Source organism: Fundulus heteroclitus, chromosome 12, assembly GCF_011125445.2.
Source record: "Fundulus heteroclitus isolate FHET01 chromosome 12, MU-UCD_Fhet_4.1, whole genome shotgun sequence".
Classification (NCBI taxonomy): domain Eukaryota; kingdom Metazoa; phylum Chordata; class Actinopteri; order Cyprinodontiformes; family Fundulidae; genus Fundulus; species Fundulus heteroclitus.
The window spans coordinates 7,102,136-7,122,089 of NC_046372.1; the positions used below are offsets into that span (position 1 = coordinate 7,102,136).

Sequence of the window (19,954 nt, forward strand, 5' to 3'; positions counted from 1 at the left end):
AGTGATGCAGATGGGTATTGACCTTCATAAGTTAGTAAATTGCTCCAATAAAATAACTATACACAACTTCACATTAAGAGCCAAGATTGGCTCTTAAAGTGAAAAATCTCCAAAGTTAATTTAAGGTAATTTAAAGCGCGCAATTTACCAGTGGGGCCAAAAATTATGGAGGGGTGGTGTTGCTTAGATGTGCTCTATGGCTGTTGCTCAGTTCAGTTCATTTTTCAGACATTCTCACACAACAACTGAAATGCAATGCCTTCCTGTTAAAACTATAATTTACTGTACGCAGAGTTCAGTTCAGGAGTACAATTGTAGGGAGTGCCAGAGATAGGACTCTGAGATCAAAATACTCTTCCTATGTAATATTGCAAAACAAGCATATTTTCTCATCTTTTAGCTCTTCACTGAACGGCCTATTCGTATTGATATCCCCAAAGGTATACAACATTGACTTTCATATCAATCTGCTGCTTTTATGCATAGCTACTGTAACTTACATGCAGTACATGTAAGTTACAGTATTACCAAAGGATACTATCATGGGAATTTCTAGCAGAACAACCCTATGAAATAGCATTCAGACCAGGTAGTTGTGTTTAAATTTACAATGAAGCACATGTAGAATATGAAGCACATTTATAAAGGCAACATTTGGTCTCTGTCAGCCACAACTAGCAACTCTTTATGGTCATTTTTTTTTTGTCAGTATCGCTCTTGATAGTAATAGTCCCTGTAGAAACAGTACCTGGACATATTTAGAGCACTCGAGGAAAAGGCAAACTATATGTTTCTGATCCAATACTAGATAAGTTGCACTGCAGTCTGACTTTTACCATGTCTACCAACACGCATTTACAGCACAGTTTATTCTGGAGGCACCCTAAGCCAGCAATAATGCCATAATCAAGTGATAAAAAACGCACTGTAACATATGTGGTTACTGAGCCGAGAGTAAAAATAAAAATTAAAAAATGTAATTCTATAAAGCAATGTTGAACATGTGCCTCAATACACCTCAATGCTTTCAGCTTGCTGAATGTAACATATGCCCTTGTCTCTGTATGGCTATGCAGGCAATTTAAACCTTGTCTTTCTGGTGTACGTCTCTGTGAAACGGTAAAAAATGTATCTGTTTCCTTATTTCCTATTTAGCCTACTCATGGTGGGGATCTCTGCCTTTTATGGGAGAAAATCTTGGGGACTTTTATTGCATTTGATTGACATCTCTTTTTTGAATGTCTTTTGTTGGAAAATTAATAATAAAAATGTTGAATCTATCTGTCTGTCTAATTCTTGTGAATTCAGAGACAGAGATATTGGTCCATTCTATTTTGCGAAATAGCTCAGCTCAGGCTCTATTAGATTGGATAGAGAACATCTATGAAAACATAGGTGCTTCAGGTTTGCCACACATTTGTAGATAGGTTTTGCTCTGGGCTTTGACAGATTTGACCACACAAACATGTTTTGGTCTAAACCATTCTTTGTATTGAGGATCCTTGTCCTGCAGGGAAGGTCAATTTGCTTGTAGGCTCTAGAAAGTTGTTTTTTTTTTTTTTTTCCAGCATTTAGCATTATAATTCTTACAATTCTGGCCAGTTTATCTGTACCTTTTTGCTGTTTTTTCCCACAACATAATACTGTCATCATCGTGTTTCCCTGGCTAGTGTGTCCCAAATGCTGTGACCCCATGTGTTATAGCATTCTTCTTGTCACTCTGCCATGAAATCCAGATTTGTGGATAGCCGTGTGTTGGTACGTTTGCAACTTTGTCATAGACCTGCTCCCCGCCCCTCACCCCCATGTTTTCAGATAAATTGATCAGTGCTCTGTGATATTTCCAGAGCTTAGGTTTTTGTTTTCTGACTTACCCTGTTTTAAACCTCTCTACAATTTTATCTTTAGCTGACCTGTTTGGTGAGTTCCTTGGTCTTTGTGATGCTGTTTGTTCTCTAATGTTCGCTAACAAACCTTTGAAGCCCTCAAAAAAAGCTGCAATATTTCAGAAATTAAATTACACAACTGACTTCTTACTGCAATTTGTTTGCACATTTATTTAAAAGTATTTAGAGGTATCAGAGTAAAATGGGCTGAAGAAACTCCACACTTTCCAGGAATTGATTTATAAAATGTTTTGAAAACCATCATGCAATTTTCTTGTACTTCACTATTATAGGCTTGATTGTCTTGGCCTCTCACATAAAGCCTCAATAAATACATGAAAGCGTTTGTGGCTGTAACCTGACAAAGTACGAAAAGGGTTTGGAGTCCCTAATGTTTTTTGTAGGGCAGTAGAATAATTTTTTTTTTACCGTAATAAGGAATTAAGTTGGGCGCACAGCAGTCTCTACGGTAACCAAGAAGGGTATCCCAGCATTTGATTGGATGAGCTGCCAGCCAATCCGCCAATGAGCACCAGCAAGAAGCCGAAGAGGAGACGCTACTGGCTACTTCTTATGTGCGGCGGTCCCTCCCATCTCTCCTGTATCATCCGGCTAGCAGCGTCTGCAGCAGCTCCGACTGTGGTCCAAGGGTACTTCAGTCCACCCAAACCTCCAAAGTTAGACCGAAGAAACATGCCGAATAAACACTAGGCTGTCCTAAAGGAAACCGGAATTATTACACCCAGAAGCAGGTAAACCCAGTCGCTGCTGTCAAGGAACAGAAAGTTGCGTTGCCACTATCGGAGAACTTCCCGTTTGTGAGACTGAATTAGATAGCGGGGGTCTAAAGATGGGCCGCATGAGGTTTAATCCCTACAGATAATGTTATCTTTTCAATAAATAGTTTTTGGGTGGTGTGGCAGTTTTAAATGTCCCTGAAGTCCATTCCGTGTGCTTTCCTGTTGGCGACAGACAGTGCAGAACAGGGGGGGCGAGGTCTCAGTAACGACGGCGCTGTCATACGAGCAAGTTGCTAGCTTGTAGCACCTGTTAGCTTCCCATTTGAGTCGCCAAGGTGTGACAGAAAGGCTGGCATATATCATTGTGTATCTAAGATGGTTATTTTTTTCCTCTCTCGATGGTTATGTTGACAATAAGATTGTCCATCACCGCCAGCGCTTAATTGTATTATGTGCTAATGGTTTGTTGCTGAAATGTGAGCGGACACTTGTGGCACATTCGTTAGTAACCTGTTAATAAAAAGCCCAGCGACAACATAAAACCAGGTGTGAACAGAGCTGTCATTGTTCTGCTGTCTGTCGTCAGTGGCTTGGACGATCCTGTTTACATGCAGTGAGAAAATAAGTAACACATGAAGGCATATCCTATAAAAAATACACTTGCACGTAAAATTACACATTATGTGAATTGGACTTTTTGCTCGTTAGGCTAAGCAAATGTGCATCATCTGTTTGGTTATTACTGTATTTAGAACATTTGGTATGAAATAACAAGTGTTTAGGCTTCCACAATATATTACACCAAAATAAATTAATTGCACAACTTAAAAGCCTTACCAGATTTGCACCCTTTTTTTGTCTCACGTTTAAAACGACTGCCAAACATCTTTAGGGGATTTTATGTAACCTGTGCATATCAGTTGTGATTGAGATCTAATATGTCCAGTAGCCTACATTGGTCATGTTCCAGTCAGGATTGCGTTCTCTTACTAGACATTTCAGCTCAACGTAGTCATGTACAACTGCATCTACTTGAATGTTGTTTTAAACACGAATGGTGAAATCCAAATGCAGAGTCCCACGGTGCTGTTTGTTTTTTGTTTGTTTTCTCTGCTGTTTTGCAAACAAGCAGTTTTGCACAGTGCGGACCGTTTTCAGGTCACCAAGCATGCAGAGACATTTTGACAGTGTTGCAGACCCTATGGGTGCATCCAAGTAAATTAGAATATTTGCAGATAATAGGTTATTTGTTTCAAAAGGTCAAAACATGCATTGAATAGATTTGTCTCACACAGTGATATGTTTCGGCTGTTCTGTTAATTTTGTGGTCACGACTAATGGAAAAAATCCATATTCAGTTCCAGGAAATTTTTGAAATGACATATGATTTAAAAAGAGATTAAAAAAAGTTACATTTTGAATACAGAAACGTTATGTGTTGTTATCCCAGTGTTATGGCCTACAATGTCACAGGGAAAACTGTCGTTTTGACAGTTTGACACTTACGGTAAGCCACATAATGTTTCTGCTTAAAGACGCTGGCTGCTCATATTGGTGTATGCTGGCATATGAATGGAAAGTTTAGTGAAAGGAAAAACCATGGTAGAAAAAGTTATCTGGGCTAGGGAAAGGTGGACTGAACTACTCAGTTGTTTCAAAGTCCTGTTTTCAGATAAAAAAGTTAAGTCAGCCTTTCGTTTGGAAGTATTGTTTGCTGTGTGTACAGGTGTGCTTATTTGTTACAACAAAATATCACTTTCTTGGTCACCTTCTAAAATCTGACTTTGTTTTTAGCATCTAATCTCAGCTGCATATTGTTTTTTAGATCAAAAATAAACAGGTTGGATATTAAGCTTTTTATAAAACGTGAACCCCTTTATGGAACGGACTATGTAGTGCTGAGAATTTTAAAATACTTTATGATAGAAAACAATAGGAACCCTCTCTGGGAGCCTCTAGCTTTGCATCGAGATGTAAAAATGATGTGGTGCTTGGTTCGGTGAAAACCAAAGCATTTATTCCCGGAGTAGCTAAAAACATTAAAAGGTAATTTAGATCACATATTACTTTTTATTCCTGCACCCGGTCCAATTCTCTGCTGACAGAAGACGTTTTCGCACAATAAACTGTGATAACACATCTAAGTTCAAAGGTGAGCCTCCCTCTTTTGTCCTGATTTAAAACATACAGCTCTGGGTTGTTTAAAGGTGCAGTAATTAAAAGAAACGAACCATAGAAATTGGTCAAGAATGCAAAGAACTATCACAGATTAACTAATTCCTTTTATTTTTCTGAACAACGTGATATTATATAAACAAATTAAACAGAAATACAGTTTTTTTCAAAATAAAACACAGGCCCATTTTGTTTCTACAGTATTTGTAACTGAAATGTTAATACTGATAAGACATAAGATCAGGATCAATGGAAGGTCCAGGATGATGTTCTCTGGTATATTTTCCACTCTGGTAAAGAGGTTTTCTGCGGTTTGTTTGAACTTAGTTTGAGCTTCTTTCATATTTGTTGAATCGTTAAAAGTAGTTAGTCAGTAGCATGCATTTCACATTTTTTACCCATTATAGCTGGGGCTTAGTAAATCCTTCATATTTATATTATTATTATTTTCTGTGTCAAATTTAATTGGACCCTTGTATAAAAACTCCGGACCCCTCTTTGCTCCCCCACTCCTAAGTCTCTGGAGCCGCCACTGGCTCTAACTAGACTGAATGGAACGTTACTGATGTGGCTGTTGTGCATGACTTTCATGACTTTTCTTTCCTAGTCATACTTGGTTCATTAATGGGTTAACTTAGGTCATTATTGTTCGGACCCTACACAGATTTCCTCCTTTTATGATGTCATCGACTGTCTGCTATTAACATTTTGCAGAGGAACAGATTCAGCCGTACCAAGTTTATTTCTGGATCCAACCCTATGAATTCTGGCACTGAACCAGCGGTCACATGCATGACCTACCTTTGACAGTGTTATCATTCCAGCCTGTTAACCGCAGACAAAAACAAAAAAACAGTGAAAGTCTGATAAGATGTATGCGCAGGAAAAGGGTTGTTTATGCCGTCAGATTGTTTGCTTGGCTTCATTTTGAGATTTAACTCTTAAAATAGCAGCAATAGTTTCTCTTCACATAATCTCTGGAGATTGTTTTTCATCAAATGCCGTTTTATGTCCAGCGTGTAATGCTCATCATCATAAAGTATTCCCCCTTTCTTTCTGTGCTGTTGCTTTTTTTTTTTTTTCAAGATTTTATTTGTCGTCTTCCATCATTCTCTTTGAAAACAGGATTATGATAATCTCTGAAAGCTTTGTATTCACCAAGCTCTCACTAAATTGCTTTAAACCAGAATTTAGATTAGACACCCGCTGCTGTAAGCATTTGTAATCCCCAGTTGAAGGACTGTCTGTGCTCTACAAGCATACGCTGGCTTTGGTGTGGTTTGTAAATCAATCATCTTTGTTATTTATTTGTATTACATTGAAATGACTGTCGTCATTTCAGCTTTTAACTTTTTGCTCTCTCTCTTTTTCTTCATAGTAGGTACACCTGGTCTGGCGTTCTGTTAACTGTGACATCATCCAGAGAAGACGGCTCACCCGCTATTACCATCTAATGTAGAACAGATTACTGGATCAATGTGTGCTTCTGTGCTTTTTTGTCTCTCTTGTTGTGTCTCTGCTCTGTCTTCTGTAACCCCCAGTTGGTCGAGGCAGATGACCGTTCATACTGAGCCCGGTTCTGCTGGAGGTTTTCCTTCCCGTTAATGGGGAGTTTTTCTTCCCACTGTCGCTTCATGCTTGCTCAGTATGAGGGATTGCAGCAAAGCCATGGACAATGCAGACGACTCTCCCTGTGGCTCTACGGTTCCCCATGAGTGAATGCTGCTTGTCGGGACTTTGATGCAATCAACTGGTTTCCTTATATAGGACATTTTTGACCAATCTGTATAATCTGATCCAATCTGTATAATATGATTGAACTTGATTTTGTAAAGTGCCTTGAGATGACATGTTTCATGATTTGGCGCTATATAAATAAAATTGAATTGAAATTGAATTGAATTGAATTATTTAGAGCTTACTGTTGTGTCAAGATGCTACTGTAGTCTGCTGACATGTAATTAATAACTTTTGTACGTTTTTATAAACCAGAAAAGCTCAACTTTAATGGATGCTAATAAGACAATATGATAATTATGTTGTTGTTGTTTTTCCCTTTGCAGCAATGTATGCTTACCAGCCAAGACCATTTACTTTAGTATTTATATCAGAGTTGATCTCGCTTGCAGAAGGGCTATATTTAAAAAAAAAAACAACAACAATGGAACATTTAGTAGACTCTGTCTTTCTTTTTAACACAGAAAGCGTCCATCAGTAGAACTTCGAGACCGTTGACAGTCCAACATGTTGTCGAGGTTGAGGACCACCCTCGCCCTGAGGCCCTGCATCTCCATTTGCAGAGGGGCACACACCAAAGAAAAGGGCAAACCCCTAATGCTTAATCCTCGCACCAACAAGGTAGGCAGATGTCCGGCATTGCCTTCAAGCGTCAAGATTTAGCCATAAATGGCTAGTCTGTAGCTGTTTGACACTTGGGTCTGATTTTTCCTGCCTGACTGGTGTGAAAACTGCTTGGTTCAGCAAGAAAGGCCTTTTATTGTCTGGTCAGAGTGCACAAAAGAAGAACTTTAAGGCGAAACTGAACACTAGACAAAATTAATGTGGCCTATGTAGAAAATGTTCCTCCTTTTTTTTGTTTTTTGGCTTTCATGTAGCCATGTTCAGATAGTTTCACTTTATATGAAATTATATCATTATTACAGACAAACCAATTCAATTTAAATGTACTTATTCAGAGGCAGTAATCTCATGAGAGACGATGTAAGCTGAAACAATTTTTTTCTGTTTTACGATTTCTGATTAGTCTTTGGTATGAGAAGGAAGCTATGTGGTGGTATGATAGACGGGGAATCTCACTGCTCTGCCACACGATTATGGAAGACAGGAAAACAAAGAGTCATGGCATGAATGCAGGAGCAAAAGTGAACAGTAAAACCACAAATTAGTGATGAAGAAATGTATTTCACACAGTGGACAACTTTCCTTCTACATACGTGAAGGACAGTCGGTTGACTCTTTTCACCAATTACCAATGATTTTCACTTCCAGCTTGAGCTAGTGGCATTAATTCGGCTTTCTGTTGGGGTGTAAGTTTGAGAAGATAAAGATGATCAACAAGGAAAAAAATACAAAATGAATTCACACGTGGCTCTACTTGCATTGTCTTTTGGGCTTTTTGTTTTTTGTACAACTCGTGTGTGAGTGAGATGGGTTTTATACCCGAACGCGGGGCTGTGACGTTGACATCAGCCAAGCTGTACCGCGTGTGACCAACAGGACAGATCAACTGCAGTGGCCACACTCCAACCCGAAGAAGTCAGCACCAAGACGGTTTTTGGCCAAATATTGCAGAATTACTCAAGTTTACACAGCAATGTCAGCATTTGCACAGTAGCATAAGGATAGCACCATTAGGACCCACTTTATACAGTTTATCTGTTTAGCCACTCTTTGACTTATTTTGGTGAACTATTTTACATTTACATTTTTTTTACAGTGTCTGTTTTTACTGGCTAAAAACAATTTTACTAATTGAAATGAAATTTTCATTTTACAATGTATCTTTGGATATGTTTTAAAATGGTTCCTTTTTCATAAATGTTGAAGCTAAAATACATTGTAGAACCACAGAGCTGTAGTTGCAGGCTCAGTGAAGCTGAAAACAGCTGAAATACGCCAAGCTTGCTCTGCGACTGCAGCTGTGAACACTCCAGCCTATTGACACTTTTATAGTCTTATAAATCAAACCTGTGTAATTTACTCAGAACACCAGGGGCCTGTACAGTGGGAGGGAGCAGGTGCACCAAGTGGGCTTTCTGGGGCATAATTCAGTCCTTCTCACAATGTTTCTGTGCAATCTTCCTCAGTTCCACCCCACTGTCTTTGTGGGTTTCATTTTAATTAATTCCTTAATTGTTTACGTTCCATGCAAAAAAATATGTGACGCCTTTTTCTCATGGTCCATAATGTGGCCATAAATTCTTGTAGATTTTAGATTTTTTTTTTTATTAACACTTTTAATGTTATTCTTCACTATGTTTTGAGCCATAAAGTACATCTAGCACAATGCCTCATTGATGTGATTTCTACAGCATTTATGTTTATCTCTTCCAGGTAATGAAAACCCCAAAATTCAGCATTTCAGAAAATTTCAATATTTTGAAAAAGTTGGAAACTCATGTTATAGCCTAATTAGGTAATCAACTAAAAAAAAAAAAAACACCTGCAAAGGTTTCCTGAGCCTTTAAACGGTCTCTCACTCTGGGTCAGTAGGCTACACAACCATGGAGAAGACTGCTTACTGGACAGATATCCAGAAAACAGTCATTGATACCCTGGTGAAATTGGGTAAGCCACACAAGGTCAGTGCTGAAGAAGCTGGTTGTTCAGAGTGCAGAATCCAAGCACATTGATAGAGTTGAGTGGAAGGAAAACAAGTGGTAGGAAAACGTACACCAGCAACGGATAATTGGAGCCTTGGTAGGATTTAGAAAAAAAAAAATATTTTGAGAGCCTCACGGGAAGTGGACTGAGTGACATCAAGAGCCGCTACGCACAGATGAATCCTAAACATGGGCCACAAGCATCTTCCCGGGCTGAGGAAGAAAAAGAAAGGGACTGTTGCCCAGTGATGCAAAGTCCTCTATTTAGATGAAAATTAAATTTGTATTTCATTTGGAAATCAAGGTCCCAAAGTCTGGAAGAAGAGAGGAGAGGTGAGGCACAAAATCCATTTTAGCCCAGGATGAAGTTTCTACAGTCAGTGATGGTTTGGGGAGCTATGTCATCTGCTGGGGTTGGCCCACCGGGCTTTCTAAAGTCCACAGTAGACACAGCCGTCTAGCAGGATATTCTGCAGCACTTTAAGCTTCTTTCTGCAGACAAGCTGTATCAAGATGCTGATTTTATTTTCCAGCAGGGCTTCGCATCTGCCCTCACTGATAAAGGTACCAAAAGCTGGTTCAATGACCATATTGTTACTGTTCTTGATTGGACAGCAAGCTCCCCTGACCTGAGAATCTGTTGTCAAGAGGAAGACGAGAAACACCAGAGCCATCGAGGCTGATCAGAGGCCACTGTCAAAGAAACCTGGGCCTCCATTATACCTCAGCAGAACCATTGGCTGATCTCCATACCACGCCGCATTAATGCAGTACTTCATGCAAAAGGAGGCCTGGCCAAGCAGTGAATGCTTAGAAATAAACATACCTTTCAGAAGCCCGACATTTCTGTGTATTTGTTTATTCATTATATAGTAATATTTTATTATTGTGAGACACTGAATTTTGGGTTTTCATTTTCTGTCAGCCATAATCATCAAAATTACAAACAATAAAGGCTGGAAGTATTTCACCTTGTGCAATGAATTTGAGTTTCACTATGAAATGAGTGACAAAAAATATAAAACTCTTGCATGACGTTCTATTTTTATTTAGTTCTTGTATGTTTCATCCTGAGGTCTGAGGTCTTGTGAGATGTTGTTGACATTGTTTTGGAACGTTTGGGTAATGGGGATTTCCTGCAAGGATTCCCAGTTACCTATAACTCCAGCTGACATTTGCAACATGAAGCTTTAGCTGCTTGCTGTAACATGTAGGGAGTCTATGCCAAATGCAGCCCAGAAGATGCATGTTCTGTTAAATATAGACATGACAACATACATGTCCACAAGCAGGCAGCTACCTAGTCCCAAAGAGAGCGCAAGGCAAAACAGAAAATTGACAGCCAAGATGCAAGCCCTACAGTAATTTGTAAGGGTTTAACAAATGTTATTTAAATAAATCTAAACCTCCATACAATTTGAAGTTTCTCAGCTTCTTACCCTTCTTCCAAGGTTTTTTCCTTACTAATAATGCATAGGCTCAATCCGAATACCCTTATAGAATAAGGATTCTAGCCAAAGCGGAAGTGCCTAGGAACCCCACAATGTCCCTCACCGGTGCTAAGAACCCTTTAGGCATACAACAGTTCTCTTTGCGTGACATGACGTATCAGCAGAGCCACTTACGGAAATCAACGGAAATGTCTGGAGAGAAGAGACCGCACACTTTGTGGTTCACTTTCGGAAGGCCCAGATTTGACTCTCATCACCCGTGACTGTTTCCGTCACATAATGATGTTGGAGTTAAAGGCTGTCTGAATTCGGCACAGCAGTCCGAAGCTCCTTTCCACCCCACCATAGAGTTCTTACTGTTGACCTGATGAAAGGTCAAGGAACAGGAGGTAGGAGATATAATTAAAGGTATTTGGATGGAGCCCCAGTCATTATGGCTCTAACTGTAGCACAACACCCCAACAGGATCATACTACCACCCCTGTACTTAACTGTTTAGATTGTGTTCTCATGTTTGCACATTAACCACTTTCCTCCAAATGTAAGACTGGTCGTTGTTGCTAAACATCTTAAATTTAGTTTCATTGGATCACAGAACGTGTCTCCTAAGACAAAAGCTGCTGCCCACGAGTTCATTTCCCAACTATTAACAAGGCTTTTTAGGCTGATGGCCTCTCCCTTGCCGGGTAGTTTTTCAGCCCTTGTCCCTTCAGGACTTTTTTCTTTCTGGGTAATTAGCACCACCACATTTCGCACTAAAACATGTTCATCCCTTGGGCGCAGAACCTGTTTCTGTCCTGAACTGGTGGAGGGCTGGGTTTCCCGTGGTGTTTATACCTGCATATAATTGTATGAACAGACGTATCCGTCACATTTATTCATCTTTAAATTGTACCTGTGGTAAAATTCTCTTTCTGATATCTTGGCTAATTTCCTTTAGATTTTTTTTTAACTGTGATGTCGCAAAGAAGGCATATGTTTCCTGAAAAACATGTAAACGTTTGCCTCCAGTTAAAACAAATGATGCTAAGTAACATAGCAGTAACTTAAAACACCATGACTTCTTTCTCTGGGATTTTCCAAAAACTTTCAAGGCGTAGTCATCTTAGTTTATGCAAACTGCTAACTTTAAAGCAAGTAATGCAAAAGTCCCTCTTGTTATTCTGGCTTTTCAGACACAAGAGAAAAATGACATAATCCCCAATAACCCAAAGCAGATGAAATATAGTCTGATTTATTGCCTGAATATATGTTCGAAATCAGGCACAAATCATACAAGTACATAGCAAAAAGGACATCTATAGGTGCTAATGTTTATTCAGTCTAGCACTAGTCTAAATTGCTTAACGCAGTATAACCTAATTTAAACATTATTTTCCATGTAAACAGACACACTATCAGATAATTGCAGCAGAACTCATGGTGGAGCTGAGTGAAGTAAATGCTCATTCAGCATGACTTGGCATTTTTTGTGAAGGAGCCCACCCTCCATACGATGGAGCACAATCAGCCCCTTCCCCAGCCCCTCACTGGATGCCTTTTTATTTTTCATGCTGCCATTTCAGCCAGAGAGTAGTCTGTAAGGACATGTACACACACGGGGATAAACAGCACAGGAACATGACCCCCACCTCACCGACACAGACCCATCCCCCATCCCTTCTCCTTACAATGGGTGTTCCTGCAAGCCGTGTTCCTCATTGGCTCCTTTTAAAACAACTCCATGTTTTATTTTCCTGTAGCGAAATTGCTTTCATCTGTCTTCCCTCCTGTCTCCCAGATCTCACATTCTGCTGCCAGGAGTCAGGAGGTCAAACCCGCTTAACCCACAAATAACAGAGTGCCCTCTAGTGACAGAACTTCAGTACAAAACATGCCAGATTTTTTTTTTTCTTTCTTATTGGTGAAAATGTTTTAACAATCATTTTAACTGGGTCAAAATTATTTCAAATAATTAATTTTGGAAACTTGCAAGTTACACAAAAGACAAAGTGTAAGATTTTCATCTAGAAACATGAAAAGTCTAAATTCCTGTTTCTAGAAATACATTTTTGTATTTTGCATTTTGTAAAAACACTTTTGTTGTACCATGATGTTACTAGGAATATTCAATTCAATTTTATTTTGTATAGCGGCAATCCATGAAACATGTCATCTCAAGACACTTTCTAAAATCAAATTCAATCAGATTATACAGATTGGATCAGATTATACAGATTGGTCAAAAGTTTCCTGTCTAAGGAAACCCATCAGATCGCATCAAGTCTTGACAAGCAGCATTCACTCCTCCTGAAAGAGCGTAGAGCCACATGGCTCATTCTTGCAATATAATGCAAAACAGTATAAATAATTTAACCCTGTGTAAGGGCTGGGCGATATATCTTAAAAATAAAATCTTACATTTATTATACCAAATCTGATTAATCTTTTTTTTTTCTTCTTCTCCTTTTTGTTTCACAAAAAATGAATTTAGGAAAATGTATTGTCAAAATATTTAATTGACATTAAACATATTCAGCATTGTATGTTATTCTCTTCATAGAAGCCCAATGAGTCCATTGGCAAAATAAAATTCAGATTTTATTTTATTTTTTTAAATTAAATCTTAAAAAATGTAATAGATTTATCACCCTGCCCTAGTAATGGCTAACATTTTTCAATTGTTCTGCATGTGTGGTCTTTTGTTTGTGCATTTTCGTTTAAGATATTTTCATTTAAACAAAGTTGACTTTCTTTGTTCTTTGCATTTCTTGCAAAAACTCTAACCTTTGATTTAATCATTCTGATCTTACTCTTGTATGTTTCTCCACAGGGCATGGCCTTCACCCTGAAAGAGCGACAGATTCTGGGCATTCATGGTCTGTTGCCTCCCAAGGTGGAGACTCAGGACATTCAGGCTATGCGCTTTCAGAGGAACCTCAAGAAGATGACAGACCCCCTGGAAAAGTAAAAACAGATTTTTCTTCCAAAATGTGGGATGTTTTTTGCTTTTTTTCCCTCTTTTTGGATTAGTTTCTCTTTTTCTTATATCATTCTCTTCATATACAGGTACATCTACCTGATGGGGATCCAAGAAAGGAATGAGAAGCTTTTTTATCGGGTGTTAATGGAAGACATAGACGAACTAATGCCAATTGTTTACACTCCTACTGTAGGATTGGCCTGCACACAGTATGGGCACATATTTAGGAGACCAAAGTAAGCAACCATAACTAATACATTTTGTTTAGCAAAAAAATAGATTTATTTATTTAGTTAAGAATAATCCCTAAAATAGCTTAAAACCCCATCTTCTTCTCTCCTCAGGGGTTTGTTTATCTCCATTCTGGACAGAGGACATATCCGCTCCATCCTGGACAACTGGCCAGAGACTAATGTGGCAGTAAGTACCTATAAACCCAGGTCACACAAATTAATTTCTGATGCTACTAATAAAATGGTGTAAAAAAAAAAAGACTCATCAGGGCATTAATATTTCTTACCTCTACAGCATTTTCACAAAATGTCTTTATTTAAAACTGCTACACGTAAAACAAATGTGTCACATTTACCTGGCAAACACTGTTTTGTGCTTGTAAAATAACAATATGCAGTTTTACCAATTACGTCCTTTGTTTCCCCAATTCCTCTCCGTCTTGTAAAGGCTGTCGTAGTAACTGATGGAGAACGTATTTTAGGATTAGGGGACCTGGGTTGTTACGGAATGGGCATACCCGTTGGAAAGCTCTGCCTGTACACCGCCTGTGCTGGCATTAGACCTGAGAAATGTCTGCCTGTGGTCATAGACGTTGGCACAGACAATGAGGTAGGAAGGCAAGGCGCTAATATCCACACTGTCCTTGCTCTATTTTTGTTCTGTTGCAACTAAAGATTTGTAAGATCCTTCCTCCTTTTCATCTTTGTGCTCCCATCAGACTCTTCTTAAAGATCCTTTCTACATGGGCCTGTATCAGAAACGGGATCGCTCTCAAGCCTACGATGACCTGATTGATGAGTTCATGGAGGCTGTTGTGGACAAATACGGACAGGGCACGCTGATTCAGTTCGAGGACTTTGGGAATCACAACGCTTTCCGCTTCCTTCGGAAGTACAGGGAAAAATACTGTACCTTCAACGATGATATCCAAGGTGCACAAAGATCCTTTGCAATAACATGATGGTGTTTTTGGTTATCTCATCTTAATCAGTTAGTGAAAATAATTGTAGTTTTATTTTGGCCTTGTTCATCTCCAACTTCCAGAAAAGAAAAAGAAACAGACAAAAGTTTTCAATGTTGTGTTGATTGTATTCTTTCTGGCTGTGTAACTTTGCGTGTTTCCAGGTACAGCATCTGTAGCCCTCGCTGGTCTGTTAGCAGCTCAGAGGGCCATTGGCAAACCCCTCACTGAACACCGTGTGCTCTTCCTGGGAGCCGGTGAGGTAAGCCCACACTTATCCATTTAAGAACTCAGTGCAGCTTCTTCATGAGTCACACTGCCCCCTACTGACAGTAACTGGTTGTACTGAAAAAAAAAAAACATGAGCTCTATCCGAATTCCCTAATAGAGCAATGACTCTTTAGCCAAAGCGGAAGTGCATCAGCGTCGGCATCATAAATGCTGTCCGACTAGTGCAGTCAGTAAGGAAGGAGGTAGAAAAAGTAGCCTGTATGCTCCCTTCCGTGGCTAGTTTTGCCTAAGAACCACTCAACGTCCCATACCGGAGCTTAGCAGCCTTAAGGTATCCCACAATCCTTTGTGTGACATCAGCACAGTCCCCTCACGGAAATCAACAAAACTGTCCGGACAGAAGGGAGCATGCACTTTGCAGTTAATTTTCAGAAGGCTGTAAGCCTGGATTTGACTCTCATCCTCCATGAGTGTTTCCGTCACGTAATGATGTCGGAGTTAAAGGCTGTCTAAAATCGGCACAGCCGTCCGAAGCTCCTTTCCTACTTACAACAGAGTTCTTACTGTTGACGCTGTGAAAGGTCCTGGAACGTGAGCTAGGATCAGGAGCTAGGAGCTATTATATTATATAAAAATGAATGGTGCCTTTGTGTAAAAAAGAATGCCCCCCCCCCCCCCCCTCCAGGCTGCCCTTGGCATTGCCAATCTGATTGTGATGGCCATGATGGAGTTGGGGTTGACCCAGGCAGAGGCCAGGGAAAAGATCTGGATGTTCGACGCGCACGGTTTACTCGTAAAGGTTAGTGAGCGGAGCAAAAGCCGTCTGTGTGCACAGAGCTGCATTTTAACCGCTTCCTCTTTGTGCACTTTAAGGACAGAGTACAGAAAACGGATGGCAACCAGGAGGCCTTTGTTCACGACAGTCAAGGGGATGTACGGACCTTTCTGGATGCTGTTAACACTATCAAACCCACGGCTATCATTGGTGATCACGATCTCTTTATTTTTTTTTTTACTCCTTGAATGTAAAAACCCTGAGGAATACAATTGTTCTAACCTTTTAATCACGTTTGTTTTTCCTCCTTTGTTTTATTTTATTTCTGACTCAGCTTGAGAATTAAAGTTTAGGTGTCTGTTTCTTTCAGGTGTGGCAGGAGCCGGACGTCTCTTTACCCACGATGTCATTAAAGCGATGGGAACCTTAAATGACAGACCAATAATCTTTGCCTTGAGTAACCCAACAAACAAAGCGGAGTGCACAGCAGAGGAAGCCTACACACTAACTGATGTAGACATTTTTCAACCTATATATTTATTTATTTCATTGTTTTTTAGCAAACTTTGACACAGAATCTGTGCTTGGGTGCTCACCCCGCATCCTCTGCTACCCTAATGCCTAGTCCACTGTGTCTGTGTCTCACAGGGTAGATGTCTGTTTGCTAGCGGCAGCCCGTTTGGTCCGGTCACACTCAGTGATGGCCGTGTGTTTACACCAGGACAAGGGAACAATGCTTACATCTTTCCAGGTTAAATAAAAAAAATATTATGGGTGCTTATTGTTTACATAACTGAGTCGAAGAGGATGTGAATTATTTACATTTTTCATGAACTTGATAAAGAAATATCCCGAGTTACGGTGCTCAAAATAACTGTGTTGTTTCCAGTAAATCTCAGGATGACGGACAAATTAAACAGTAAGCTTGGTGCGTTTTTAGGCTCATCCTGTGGTTTTTGTTTCAGGTGTAGCTCTGGCTGTGATCCTGAGTGGAGTGAGACACATCAGTGATACTGTATTCTTAGAAGCTGCCAAGGTATAAAGGAAAATAACGATTTCTCAATTCCTTTTGCTAACTTGCTGAATCGATCCTTTACTTTGCACTCATTCCTTTCTCTCCTTTCTTGCTGACTGTCTGGTGTGTGTCTGCTAATCTAAACCTTCTTTAACCCTTTGATGTATCCGTTTCCCCCCCTCTCTAGACTCTGGTAAAACAGGTGTCCGATAACATGCGTTTAAAAGGCTGATCCGAATGAGCGCTTCTTCTTTTGCTCGCTTACATTTGAATATTTGAGATCAGTGCAAATGGTGATCACACAATGCTTTCTTGTTGAAATTGGTGTCTGTGTTGCTATAGTAGAAGTGTTCTGATCAGTTTTAGTTCAGGCTCCATTTCATCGTTTAATTTAACTTTTAAATGAATGGCTGCACTAAAGCATGGAGGCAAATGGTACACTGAAGACAAATGATTATAGTAGTGTATATATTCTGTTTTGTGGGTTGAAGAAATGTAACTTTAAAATATTTTCACACTCGTTGCAGACGCTTGCTCAGCAGCTGACGGATAAAGAGCTGGAGGAGGGCAGACTCTATCCTCCTCTCTCCAACATCAGAGAAGTCTCTGTTCAGATGGCTGTCAAGGTAAGTCCTGAAACGCTGCCTGTTTGTTCATTGTTAAACTATTAATGGGTTAATGTTTTAACTATTGCTAAATCTGTTTATCAAGTGATTTATTTTTGTCAAAACTGTCAGATGTAAACTTTAACTAAGGCTTATTTTTCCCTGAGAGAACTCTTCAGTGCACACATGCGCCAAACAAATACGCCACTGTTTTTATACCTGAACACAGGCTGAATGTTTTTGTGACAAACTAGGTGCATAATGCACCGTTCTGTTGCTCAACTTCCAAAAATTACATCCAATGAGAACCGGGAAGATTCCCACCTACTCATCTTTGCCATTTAGGAACGTTAAGGTTTCTGGCAGCTACAGTAGGAGAAAGAAATGTGAGCAGACTCAAAGCTTAATGTCAGCATACGCATCTTTCAACAGTAGTAAGGTACATAGCTTGTTCTGCATTTGACTGAGTTAGTCACCTGAAACAACATCGAGCTGAATGTAAACATCACTGGTGCTGGAGAAAATCAGCTGACGTCCAAATCCAGCTACATGTAGCATCTAATTCATCCTAGCCAATACAAATCCATACATCTTATGAAATGCAAGTCTAAGAAATCCCATTGATGAGGAAATTATCAAACAGCTCATGCTGCATTCAGGTACAGCAGGGACACTAGGTTGTCAAAATATCAAAACAACTCCAAAGTGATATAAACATGTTTTATTCTGAAATATGGACACAGTCTTCTTTTTTTAAAAAAAGCCTAGACATTAACAATAACTGTTTGCAGCTGTTTATATTGCCTCTTCATGCTTTGACTATCAGATAATCCTGATCAAACACTTCTACCTCTTGTTTTTTTGTTGTTGTTTTTTTCCCCACCACATAACCGTCACAACTCTTACAATCTTTTAAAAGACTACATGGATTGTCCTAGTGTGTCAAACTAAAGATGCCCAACCAAGGCCTTTTGCAGGGTGCCTTAAGTCCTGTCAAACATTCAAATCTAAAGACAGAAAGCCTAGAGCCTTTTCCCTGAGAGGCTCATTACACTAAGAATACCTGACAAACAATAACTTTGCCTAGTCTTTAAAATCTGTTTATAGGCTTGTCCATGTATTAAAAAGGTCACTGAATATCAACCTTGACATATCTAAATTTCGTCAAATTTAAAAGGTTTAATAGCTCTTGTAACAACCCTGAAACCTTCATTGCAGGTGGTGGAGTATGTCTATGCCAACGGCATGGCGTTCCGTTACCCTGAGCCTCTGGACAAGAACGGCTTTGTACGTGCCACTTGGTGGAACACGGACTACGACTCCTTCCTGCCCGACACTTATGACTGGCCTGGTGTCAGCTTCAGTCCCAAGATCAATTAGAAGTAAACTCACATCCTCGATGTGGCCAGGGTGAAAGTGAACCTCTTTTTCTTTCTTTTTCCACCCCAATGTGTATCGCTCAAATGATTTAAGTGATGTTGGTGCAAACATGCATTTACACCAAAGCACTCCCACTGGATCTGTGAGAATTGGAGTGAAAACAGACTGTAGAAGGAGCGTCAGTTTGTGAGAGAATGGCCATTTTCTTCACAAGTTATTACTGGTTTCTAGAAGTAATGTGGAGCGCCACCTAGTGGTTGAAATGGGGCAGTGTGGTAAAACCAAGTGAAAATGAAATGCCTTTTATTTCTGCTATGTCAGAAAACAGAAATAGAAAATGTGATGGTGTTATGTTTCTTAACATGACACCCCTGCATTGATCAAACAATTTAAACACCTAGAACAACTCTGTAAGGAACACCAAGGAGCCCTGCAATGTCTGTCCAAAGTATGGAAATTGGTTAGGCATAAATGCTCTAGTATTTAAAAAAACAAAATCACCAGATATTAACCAAATATATCTAACCTGACTGTTATCGACACTCCTAATGATCCACTATGTTTATTTAACATAAACTTTTTTCGCTTAGTTGTATTTCAAATACAAGCAGATATATTGAAACTGTAAATCCTCATTTAAATCTATTGACATGAAGTTCCCCCTTTTTTCCCACATTCTTGTTGTTCTCTGGTTTTACTGAAACAACAAGTGAGATGCACAGCAGAGCAGTTTCAGAGTTAAGCTATGAAAGAAAAAGCCAGAAAAGGGCAACTAATGAGACAATTTATATCTGTTAGTCCAAACCTCCTAATTTAATCTAATTATATAAAAAAAAAGGGAAATTATTGGAAATCATTGTTATAAAAACATTTTAATTAATTTACAGATAAAACTTGAATGTGCACTCCAGCATTTTATTCATCAAATGGTTTTGTCAACTTTTTAAATATATATTTTAGTGTTATGCGTTACCACTCCCTTAGTCATTTGCCATATGCCTTTAAAACAAGTTTCTGTATTTTATTGTTGAACAGCAAAAATATATTACATGTGCTAGTGTGGAATTATTGAATAAATATTGTTAAGGTTCCATGCGCTTTTTAATAACTCCATATTTATGACATCAATCTTTTTTTCTTTAATAAATGTTGTCTGTTCACATGCTGTAGAGCAAGCTGAAATTATAGGCTTTTAT

At 39.2% G+C, this 19,954-nt stretch overlaps 1 protein-coding gene across 1 annotated transcript; it reads left to right on the forward strand.

The window, feature by feature from the left end:
- The first annotated feature begins 2,472 nt into the window (after positions 1-2,472).
- On the forward strand, positions 2,473-19,894 carry me2 (malic enzyme 2, NAD(+)-dependent, mitochondrial). Its single transcript, XM_012870026.3, has 15 exons — positions 2,473-2,638; positions 7,003-7,159; positions 13,408-13,541; positions 13,644-13,793; positions 13,902-13,977; positions 14,239-14,400; positions 14,510-14,723; positions 14,917-15,014; positions 15,669-15,782; positions 15,857-15,968; positions 16,129-16,271; positions 16,407-16,509; positions 16,724-16,794; positions 17,301-17,399; positions 18,597-19,894. Exons 2-15 carry the CDS (start codon positions 7,046-7,048, stop codon positions 18,756-18,758), a joined length of 1,752 nt encoding a protein of 583 aa, XP_012725480.2. The 5' UTR covers positions 2,473-2,638; positions 7,003-7,045; the 3' UTR covers positions 18,759-19,894.
- The last annotated feature ends 60 nt before the right edge of the window (positions 19,895-19,954 follow it).

Bases quoted from the DNA above. Each gene is read 5' to 3' on its own strand.
- me2 (XM_012870026.3), top strand. From the start codon at position 7,046: ATGTTGTCGAGGTTGAGGACCACCCTCGCCCTGAGGCCCTGCATCTCC. The intron at 13,978-14,238 runs GTAAGTACCTAT...CGTCTTGTAAAG, and splicing joins GGCCAGAGACTAATGTGGCA to GCTGTCGTAGTAACTGATGG. The intron at 16,272-16,406 runs GTAGACATTTTT...TGTGTCTCACAG, and splicing joins AAGCCTACACACTAACTGAT to GGTAGATGTCTGTTTGCTAG.